This window comes from Apteryx rowi, unplaced genomic scaffold, assembly GCF_003343035.1.
Source record: "Apteryx rowi isolate R43461 unplaced genomic scaffold, aptRow1 scaffold_22, whole genome shotgun sequence".
NCBI classification, from domain to species: Eukaryota; Metazoa; Chordata; class Aves; order Apterygiformes; family Apterygidae; genus Apteryx; species Apteryx rowi.
Window position 1 is genome coordinate 1,770,710 of NW_020448530.1, and position 11,730 is coordinate 1,782,439.

An 11,730-nucleotide genomic window follows, 5' to 3' on the forward strand; every position below is an offset into this window, starting at 1 on the left:
CCTATATGACTATATAAATATGTAGAAAAACAGACACCAGATCAGAGCTATCATCTTGCCAGCCCTGAATCTAGCTTATAATTAGTATCCTTCTTCAAAAGGAATGTCAAAAGAGTAGTTTCAGCTATCCTGTGGGAAACAACAAGGCACTGAAGAACGGGTGTCTCGAATACTTTATAGTAGGAGAAATTTTCTTTTCTCCATTTTCCTATTTGCATTGTAAATTATTCTCTAAGTAGCTGAACAAAACAAGTTAGGGACATTAATCCCATACTACTGCCGCAGAAAACATCTTTAAAGATCATTCTTGACTATTGTTCTGACAATAGCATATTCCTATACGGGGAGAATGGGATGGGACAGGAAATCTAAAAGCCTGCATCAGAGATGTCCACCAAGGAACTATGAACATTGCTTCAGGAGAGTGGAGTCATCTCTTCTTTTCGCCTGAAACATGAGAATCAGCAGTTCTAGTTTGCTGTGTTGATTCAGGCTTTTGTAGTCCCTTTTATTATTTTTTTTAAGGAAAAAAACAAAAACCACCTACAAATTTCAGAAGTTTTAATGCTGAAAAAGGAAAGTTTCTTCCAGAATAAAAATATTTTTCTTATGAAGTAACAAGCTGAACAGTTGGTTGATAGGTTCTCACCAAAAGGATGCTGACATGAAAGGGACTACAGAAAATGAGATTTATTCACTTAATAACAGAAGGGAAATTAGTATTGGTTTTATTTTCAAGTAGCTGGCTTTATAAGGAAGTCATCAAAGAAATTAGGGCTTTTACCATATACAGGTACCAGGCTTTAAAGTGTTTAACAACGATATATATTATAAGAACATGAGAAAAAGAAATAGTTAAAACAGTTATGATTTCAAAATAGTGAAAAGTTTCTGAGAACCTGCCACAAACCTAAGGGTTGCAAAAATGAGGGAAGGGAAAGTCTAACTATATTTTCAGAGAAGCAAGAATATCAGTATGAGTTTGTTAGCCAACAGTATCATCATCAAAACTCATTCTAATCTACGGAAACATGCAGGTGAAAAGGAGTTTTTGCTGCCTAGAGAGAAATAAGGATTTTGGATACTAGGCCTTCAAGATGGAAGAAGTCTCTGAAAAAAAAAGCCCACATAGGCATACAGGTCAGCTGGCTCCCTTTGACATCACCATGAAAATGGGTATCCTGCTGCCCTCTAAGAAAACTAGAAAGCCTTTGACAATATTAAGACCCATAGCTGTTTTCCAGCTTTCCAAACTATCAGGAAAGGGCAATTAATGGTCGTGCAAACTTCTGGAATAACATACATTTAGAATACACTTTTAAATTCATTTTCTGAATAAGTTTTGATTAGTATTTGTTTTGAAACACTTTTCTGCGGTGTCAGTTCTCAGTGCATGCGGCCTCCTACCTTCATTTGCACGATTCCTTGGCGAAGCAGAGAAGTTCGAAAGTTCTTAGCACAGCCAATCCAATACTTGCATTCGGCTTTCCAGTCAAAGGCTCATCAACAGCGTTTCCAAGAAGCATTTCAAAATATCATATAAAGATACTTTTCTCCCAGATTAACTTTCTCCATGCATCTAATTCCACTATATTCAGCAGGTAAGCATACTAAACAACATCCAACGAAAGACACGCTGCACAGGAGTGTATTTCAACACAGGCATTTTTGCGTTCGTCATTTATTGGAAATGGTCAGTTAAATTACTAACTCAGATAACCGCGACTGTTAACCAAACTGCAAGAGCTAACGCACTGCCATAACTAACACAGAACAGTCTCTCTGCTTGTAATCATAAAAATATTTGCATTTTGTTTTCTAAAACACTTATACCATATCACAGTGTAGTATTACCTTTTCATGAATTTCTTGTGTAGACTGAGCATCACAAAATGCCACTGTGGCTACATCCTTCAGAATAGGCATTTCTACTGTACAATCCCTGCCATCCAGCAATGCTACCAAAGGGCGCGGGTGCATGGGCCCGTTCATGATCGGGGGTCGAATGCCTATGAAGAAACAGAGAAAAAGTGTTATTCAAGCCATGATAATCTAATAAAAAATAGATTACAGCTAGTCTGTGTATTCGGATAACAGGAAAAGATTTCAAGGACTGAAGCCACTAAAACAGGAACAGAGTTACGATCGTAACAAGCAAAATAAAGAAAATAAGAGCTGAGAGATAAAAATGCTATGGGGGCTCAAGAGGCTGAAAACAGAAGGTGAAAGAAAACACCAGGGGAACAGTAAACTTGTTTTGTAAAGAGACATCCTTACTGCACTATCAAAAGTGTCTGTGCAGTCGTAACCAAGATTTATAGTTTGATTGGATTCCACACTTTGTAAGCTCTAGACAGAGTGAGAAAAAATCTTGTCCAGGCCAGCAAGAGCATAACTTATGGAATACCATAAGCAATGCAGTGAGTATTCAATTTACATATATGATACTCGTCTGCTGAGACTAAAATCACACTGAAAAAATTATTACTGCAAAAATTTATATCTACTGAAGACCCAATGTCAAAGTATAAAAGCTTAATACCGATCTACATAGATCTGCTTAGACTTATAAATTTTATGAGACACTTCTGTATGACTTAGTCAAATAAACACATCATACATAATCCCCCATCAAAACCTCTCTGACAAAATATTAACAAAACACCCATTCCTAAATCAACACCACACTTAGGGGAACACTGTACAGCAACAAAGAAATACAGGTGTTTAATACTTGAGGAAGAAAAAACAGTTGAAAGTGCAGGCTTCACATATATCCTCTTTGTAGAGTCTTAAAATGAAAAGTAATCCTTACAACAACATATTTTGAGAGCATCTTTTTAACAATATAGATGCTATAAGTATACAGAGCAATAATATTAAACCACTACTTTTATACAAAAGTAGTTAAGTATGGGTGGAAAAAAGGGACTTCCTATAGAGATAAGGAAAAATGAAAACAAGAATAGAGTATGTGATTTTTTTCCTCTTTCAAAACAAACAGTTTAAAACACTGCAAAGAGATTCAGGCCAGATATTTCTTGTATACAGATTTTGGTTACACACATTTGTTGCAGTGTGAATTTAAAACTTCCCTTATTGTTTGATAATACAAGTTAGTGTAACACTAAAGCAAAAGACTGGGATTCCCCAGCTATCTCCTGCAAGAAATCCCTGCATGTTAAGTCCCAGACTGGATCAAAAAGCAAACCCCGAGAGACTGTCGCCTCCACATACAAGATACCCGGTAAAGGAATCCAGCTGCTGGGGAAAGGGATTTTTGCTAGTCACCGGAAGGAGCGTTTTATTTCCTCACTGGGATGAAACGCAGGTCTGAGGCTGAACGAGTACAACTAAGGACACTGTTACCCTCAATATCTCAATTTACTGCCTAGGCTGCACCCATAAGTTTTGTGTTCACCCCATCAAACTCAAAATGATCCCTACCACAATCTGGCATTTAAATTTTATTACCTATTCAAACAGTTTTACACTTGAAGATTAAAGCAGGGAGATTGGAAGTTTTCCTATATCCATGCTGTTTTAGCTAGCACCTCAACCGGAAAGCTTCTAGAAATTGCAGCTAGCTTTAATTTAATTGTAACTGTACAATACACTTTTAATTGCTTATTCAGCAGCAAACAGCAAAAGGAGCTCTCAGACTCAGGACATGAAGGCAACAGATCCTAACCAGTTATTTTGTATTTTGTCACTGCTTAAATGCATTGGTTTCTTTTTTGTTCTAGTCCCAGCATCTCCCAACAACTGATTATGCCTATGGGCTGCAACCGCAGTGTTCACACCATAGCTGACAGGCATTTCAGATGTTAAAATATTCCCCAGCAATGCTTGCTGTGGGGAGGATACTCATGAAAACTCTTTAAGCGCATCAGCTCCTAACCTCTGTTGCAACAGACATCCTTAGAAGTACTTCTGATGCACAGAAAAAATTCACTGATTATTTCTATAAACTAGCACTTTATATCCAGCCACCAAAATTAAATGGAAGCCTTTTTAATACAACTTTTTAAAATTCTGCATCTTGCTATCTTACTGTTGTTACTTGTATGAACCAGAAAGAGCCACATTCCCTATACACCAGTCATATTTTTAATAAATTAACCACATTCTAATAATGTGGTACAGGACACAAACATAACGTGAATACAGTGTAAATGCTACACAGTTATCCAGAGAATAATTACTACTCTTTAATAGGAACTTAATTATAAAACCCCATATTAAATATATTTAGAAATACCCTAAAATAAAGGATGTTATAGACCTACTTATGTCTCTTTCAAAATAATACATGTAATAATATTAATAAAATGCCATTATATTTTGAAACATAAATGTAAAATGGCATTGCAAGTCCTATTCATATCGAATAGCATAAACAGTGCTCCTTTTACAAATGAAATGCTATGGTCATCATCTCTGCCAGTTCAGCAAAGTCAGATCTGAATGACAAGTTTAAGCCCTAACTAAAATAAAAAAAAGAAAATATAACTTTGATAACTGTTGAAGGTGATTAAGGAAGAATATGGTATAGCTGATTCCCTTATAGCTGCAACTAAAGCATCTCTGCCAACAGAAGAGCACAGAAAGTCCAAAACTATAGAGAACAGAAGATGAGATTAAAAAATTGTCGTTTTAAGAATCACTTTTCTGACTAGAACTACTCTTTAAAAAGCATAAAACACAGTATGACAGAACACAACTTAAAAAATAATAATAATAATAAAAAAATCCTCGAAAATATGTGAGAGTGTGGCTTATTTTTCCCTTAGGCCACTATTGATTTTAACTAAGCTACTCTTGCCTAATGCTGGTGATTAAGTGGTACACCAGACCCAGGCCCAGAGTACAGAAATGAAAGTCAGAAAAATAAGTAGAAGGATATTTTTACCCAAGAAAATCTCAGACTTGGTCCTGTTAATAGACTCCTCAGAACTCAAATATACCCAGTGACCTTGACCATGAAAACACTACAAATACCTCGCTTGCCAAAATCCTTTCTGAACTCCAGCATAGACTTCCTCTTGCACAATCTTTCTGCCTAAATACCCTATCACTGAGCTACAGACAATAGCTCAACACTTAAGTAAACTTACGGTAACCTAATCACAGTGGCAGTCTCTATTTAAAGTTTACATTTCAAAAGACACAGTTTCGCTATGAATTGGAACCTTCTGAACAAAAAATGTTTCTTCCACCGTTTAGACACATTCTGCCTGTTCCTTATCTAGAAATGTCACGCTGCACCACGTGGTTGGTTTTACAGCAGACCCTTAGTGTGGCAGGATAAAGCAATGTGTATTTAAGAGCAATATTTTCCATGCCTGCATTGACAGTAAATCATGCAACTCAGTGCCAGAGAGGAATAACTGTAAACTAGTCAAAAATGACATTCTGCACCACAAACATGAAACTTATTTAAAAAAAAAAAAGAAATTTACTTAGTTGGCTTACTCAGGTATATGGTATAGCATTGTACATAACACAGATAATAAAAATTATACCATCCACCCCCGTATCTTAGAACCTTTATTATTTATTATGGGAATTTACCCTAACTTCAGACTTTCGGGAACCCCTACCAACCTGACATTTCTTAATCTGAGCTTGATTTCCAGGGTCATGAATTCGATTTCTCAATGCTTTACAATCTTCAGTATTCTGAGGCAAAATAGCAGCCTGTCATTCGATCCTCATTTCCATGTCTTTAACTTTTCTCGCAGCCTCCTGCAATCTTGAACCAAAGCTTTTAAACTTCTTATCCACTGCAACCTCTGTAGCCTGGATCGTGTTCAAATTTTTACTAAAAATTAAACACAAAAAATACATTAAAACAACATTAAGGGTCTGACTGGTGCGCACAGAAGCCAGAAGACTCAAAGTTAAAGCTTCTCACTGCACCTGCCCCCTTCCCCCTCTCGCTGCAGCTCGCCACCACCCCTGCCGGGCTGCCCCCATCCATCAACACCCCACTGAAATCAGCGGGCTGTCAGGAGGCGCGCAGCCCCGCGCAGGACAGCGGCTGCTGCAGACACCCGCACCCGCAACGGCCGGCACCGCTCGCGTGGTAAGTGTTTGGCCTAGGTGAGCAGGGGTCTGAGGATGGTGTGGGATCTCCAATACCACCGGTGCTGGAAAGCCAAGCGCTGCAGTGAGTATTGAAGGTAGAGTGAGAAGCCTTAACTCCGAACTTGCTGGGTATAAGTCAGGCCCTTAAGGTTATCTAAATGTATTCAAGATAAAAGGTTTTCCTGACAGCTCAATCCAGCTATTTAGTGGCACTGTGGCGCTTTTTTCCCCCCCACATTGTGGAAAATGTCTGGTAGTAAAGCTCCTGCCTCAGCAGCAGCTACTGTGTCAGCGACTGTTGGAATTTTTCTAAAATAATGCCATGTACAATATACACACGCACGCGCACGCGCACACACACAGTCAGAGAACTTAGCCACGTACTGAAGAGCTACATACGGACAACAGAAGAGCGCCTTTTTTAGGCTGCAATTTGGGCTAGCTGCTCTTAAAACAAACAAACAAACAACAACAAAAAACAGCAAAATCTCATCCTAGTCTGTTTTTTAGAGAAAAATCTTGAAAAACTAAAAAGCAGCTTTCAGCTACAGAACCTGATATGAGGTCAGCCCGGTGCACAAGCAACTCAAGTGACTGTGCTGTCCTGCAAACCAGAGGATTAATGAACTTATCACCCAACTTGGCCACCAAAATGGGAGAGGAAAGCTCTTGAACTACTGCCTCCGTACCTCTGACAGCATTGGGGGGGGGGGTTTAAATTATCAGCCCAAACTCATCATGAGATATATTTTCTTAAAGCTGAAAGAAAAGACGACCTACACCAAAGCTCTAGTTTCCTCCCCGCTCCCAAGTCGTACCTGCACCTCCTGCCACTCTTGAAACAAGGGCACGCACCTCCGCACACTGCGTTCCAAGGGGCACATTCAAGCAAATAAAATTAGACATGCTGACAACTGCAGGGTAAGAAACTTCCCCCTGACACAGTCTAGGCTTTGATCATTTTAAATCTTTTCCCAAACAACCATTTCTGTTACAAACCGACAGTAACTAAAGCGATCCCGTTACACAAATAACAGTGATCTCAATGTAGGTTTTCAATTGAAGCCATTTGCTGACAAGAGAACAGAAAACATACTGCAAGGCAACAAGACGAGTTATTAACAAAGATTAACAATGTCACTTTTACATTTTTCTGCCACTGATCAATATAACATTGTAAGAATCAAGAATGTCTCTCAAAAAAGGCATAAATGTTAAAATTAAAGGACATTGTCAGGTTTGTAGGCCGAAAATTTGACCTACCTTTCATTTTCTTAAATCTGTTTGCAAAGTCCATGTAATTCTTTAAATGTGTTTTTCTTTTTTCAAAACAAATGCTTCAATTCTTTTTTCTGAAAAATACATCAATGCCAAAAAGCACAACACTTATGAGTAACCCTATAACGACAAACCAATATGCACATGAAATGGGAGAGCAGCACTGGAAATGAGAGCGTTTGCATTTTCAAGTTTCTTGGGGTTCTTAGAAACAAGTGTGAAAGATGAAATAAGCAGGAAAAGTTCCTTGACAATGTCCTTTTAAAAGAATTTTTCCTACAAAACTTCCCCTATGCACTGTAAAATATCAAAGTGATTTACATTTTCAACAAAATGCAAACAACGAAAAAAACAAAACAATTAACATTTACAAAAACAGGACCCTAAAATGACAGGTTGGACATTCAACTAATTTAGTCTTGCACATTAACATGAGAATTAACCCCTACAGCATCTAGTTTTACCTTATATTCTTACTTAGGCTGTAAATTTGGTCAAGGTTGTCACTTATCTATCCCAAGTCCTCAAAAAACTAGATGTTTTTCATAATAAATGTTTACGCTAACTCAAGTAAAATGTTGTCAAAACAAGCAAAAAAATCCCACTCATAACATGACCGCAGAAGCTGTTACGAATTAGATTTGCCAATATGCGCTATAAAAATTACTGGAAATGCCATGCATAGTCATGTTTTATGGTTTATGGTACATGATGAATTTTTAAATTTGGGACTCTGTTTTGACAGTCGTGTTTGGTGTGGCACGGCCTCAAGCGACACTTAGAATCAAGGTGGAACAAAACTCTAAAATCAGGCAAGTAGCAACAAGCTTAGAAATACAGTGCGGGTATACTGATCAGTGAAACGCATGCAAGAGAAAAAGCACGTTTAACAGTCTTCATCATTTTGATATTCAGCCTCTAAAATATATGCTATCTGACACTAAAATCTCCTGGTTCCTCCAGAATCAGCGCCACCATCCTTCGCCACCGTCTTCAGTGCAACTCAGGAGTTAATCTCCCACGATATTTCTTTTTGATGGTGGCAGGGGGGTTCATGAAGACCACCACCAAACAGGGCATGGGTGAAAGCTGGGCTTGGAAGCCTGCCTCACCTAGCAGATGGACTTTTATTTCCCTTTTTTTTCCCCCCTCCATTTAATGTTTCTGGCTGGACTTCTTGAGATTTTAGGGACCTGCTGCAAGTTTTACTGAAATTAACAGAAACAATCCCAAACTGATTTTCAAAGAAATAAGACCTGCACCTTACAATGTACATATAAGAGAAGACTAAGCCTAAGATTCACCTTATGCATATGTCTACTGACAGTCTACAGGGCTTAAAGGTTAATGCTAAACACGCTGAAACTTTACCGAAACAAAGCATAGCTAATGGATGCTATTGCACTCTATGCTTTTTATTTACCCAAACGCAGTAAAAACAAGTCATCTTCCTTCTTTTCTTTTTAATTTGCAAGAGACCAAGAAAAATAAGAGTGGTTTCCGGTGCAGGGCTGACCCAACGATGTGCAAAGCAGTCACACCCATTTATATCCTCCTGCTAATTGCAAAGACTGAAATACACCCAAAGGCTCTCTCCATGACATTCACAGCTCTTTCGCTTATATAAAATACGTAACCAACTTTACTACATAGTTACCACCCTGGTTCATAGACTTCCATGGGTACTTGGACTTAATACACGCATCACATCTTTACTTTACCCCTTGCAGGAAATCGGTACCCAAGCAGATTGCTACATCATACAACACAAAGCCCTCAAAACAGAACATTTTGATACAACTATCTTGCTTGATTTTCCCTTCTGGCACAATCTAAACAAAATAGGTCAATGATTTCTATTTAGAAAATTCTACATTTTCCCTGCTGTTAGTGGTAATCAAGATTCCTCATTACTCCTCCATATTTGCACAGAAAATAAATGTGGCACACTCAGATATTATGGTCTCGTAACTGTGAGAATATGGTTAATTTTTAGAAGCATTGTCTAAGTAATCCTTTTTAAACATCTAGTAATTCTGCTTTTTTTTCTCTAATGTCTGTCAGCATGTCTCAAAACCCTCAACGCTTGTCAGGGTACAAAAAATGAACTTCCTACCAGAGAAATTTTGAAGCCTATGATCAGAAATAAAGTTCTGTTAGTGGAAACAAAATCATCTGGCAACGTTTTGTATTAATTACACATTTACTTCAAACATCCATGTGAAAACTAGCAGGAAGTACGGCACATCTATCAAAAAAATTACTCAAATGATATATTATGAGCATGCTATAACGATATGCCTAATCTTAACCAATGCTTTTCAAATAAGTCTGAAAATATGAATCACACCTATTTAATGTCAAATGAACAAGCGGTAATAACAAAGCGTTACTGTAAAAAAATGTTTCAATTGTCTATGAAGGTTAAAAAGCAAATTAAACCACAATATTCAGTAATAACTACATCAAACACTAAACCAAGTAAGTGTAAGTATTAGCAGTAAAAGATATACCAAATACAGTATTGTAGAGGTGCCATTTTAAAATAACAGCTACATGAAGGCAAATGCCACAAAAAGGAAAAACAATTTGAAGAACAGAGCTTTCCCTTGATATGCAGCATTTCAGTGCCCGTCCACAGTAAAGACTTTACTGGGTTTCAAGTATTTTTGACTTTATTAAGTAAGAAGAAAAGGAAGGAGGAAAAAAATTAGAAACATATCTCAAATGGTGGAACTGCCCAAGCTGAGTACACTTCCATTAATCCCAGCTTCAGAGGAATTTTGGCTAAGGCTGCCACATTTATTACTTCGAACACCAGTTTGAAGGTGACTGTGAAATGCCCCTGCCTGCAGACTGTGGCTTAAGCCACAAACTCCTTTATAACTAACAGGAAGCAATGCAGTGAAACTCAGTACAATATATACAACGAAGAATCAAAGAACGTGAAAATTATGACACACTTCAGCAGTCACTTTTGCCCATAATTCTAACTATTGACATCAGCTTCTTTCCTAGTTACGGATGAGACAATCTCTCTAAAACAGAAAACCGAACGCATGAATCAAGCTTGCATCAAAGACATTCCTACAACGCACCATATTCCCCGTATATAACTACTGTCACCAACTCCCGAGACAGCTACCATGGAGTAGGTTAATAAATAGCAACTGCAGGGGAAAAAAGAAAATAGCCCAAGACACACCCGAACTTTAGTTTAAAATATAACGGAGCTTACACGTTACCCTATAAACTTTATAGGTTGGGTATGACTTTTTCCTTCTCTCTCTCTCTTTTTTTTTTTTTTAAAGGCTAGAAAACCCCTCCTGACAGGAACTGGAAAAACAATCTGCTTCAACAATTTTAATGGGAGCAGAATGATTAACTCCCTTCGCCATTCCAGTAACAATACAGATCATGCCAAGATATACTAAGACACTTTCCCCAGAAGATGCAGGACTGGCTGCTTTTGAAGACAATCAGGAGACAGAGCACAAGCCTATAACAGGTTGGCAAAACAGGGCTTAATTCCACATGAAGCGAAATGCACTCAATACAAAGAAGCGAGTAAGCAATACTTTCTTTTACCATGTTATCAGAGCTGGTGTCTTTGCTGGGAATTTCATATAGGCTGAACATCCATATAATATAAATTTAGAATGTGGAACACTCAAGGAATTACTCTTGATCTGTCTGTAGAATATTATGTATGTGAACTAGAAAGGAAGTAAGTTAAAAAAATAAAAATAAATCTATCTCTACTCCTAAAATATTTCTCCTACAGTAAGTCACATCACTCCAGCAGGTTTTGTTTTGAACCCACTCCCCGAGCTGTATGTATGCTTTGGGAAGAAAATAACATTTTCTAGGGCTGTGAATGCAGTCACTTTTGTGAGCATTAATTTCACATCATGTTTTAAAGACACTGCCAGTGATGTATTACAGAGTATAACTGCTGAACACAGCCTGTCAGGATGGCTATTCTTTGTGCTCTTCCTACATTTTAGGTGTTGCGCAGGATGCTCCCTCAGAGAAAGAAACCCAGTAACCCAAGAGGAGCCAACATCAAAGACTTCCTTTATTCTGATCCCAAACACTGAGAGCAATTTTTCTAACAGCACACCTGTACTTTGGCCAAGAACGTTAAACTATTACCTGGGGCACACCTTGTTTTCCTTATCAAAAAAACCTGAAGATAAGCAAGTGTGGGGCCTTGGATATCAAATTAGTTTCACAAGGTTTAATTTTTTGAGGTCAGCAGAACACACTCAAATGACACTAAAAATAACAGTACTGAACTATTCTACATGAATACTTAGCTGTCTTATCTTTACAACTTTTTTTTTTTTTTTTTTTTTTTTT

At 37.8% G+C, this 11,730-nt stretch overlaps 1 protein-coding gene across 13 annotated transcripts in view; it reads right to left on the reverse strand.

Moving 5' to 3' along the window:
* CTBP1 (C-terminal binding protein 1) overlaps positions 1–11,730 on the reverse strand; it is a 254,568-nt gene that overhangs the window by 37,103 nt on the left and 205,735 nt on the right. For 7 of the 13 annotated variants that reach the window (XM_026064577.1, XM_026064576.1, XM_026064587.1 and 4 more), the window contains one exon: positions 1,855–2,009. In XM_026064577.1, the coding sequence (XP_025920362.1) occupies positions 1,855–2,009 (155 nt within the window). Of the gene's footprint in view, positions 1–1,407; positions 1,508–1,854; positions 2,010–5,001; positions 5,051–5,607; positions 5,825–7,353; positions 7,390–11,730 lie in introns of those variants that run through there. The other 6 variants (XM_026064585.1, XM_026064584.1, XM_026064586.1 and 3 more) reach the window with 5 other exon arrangements.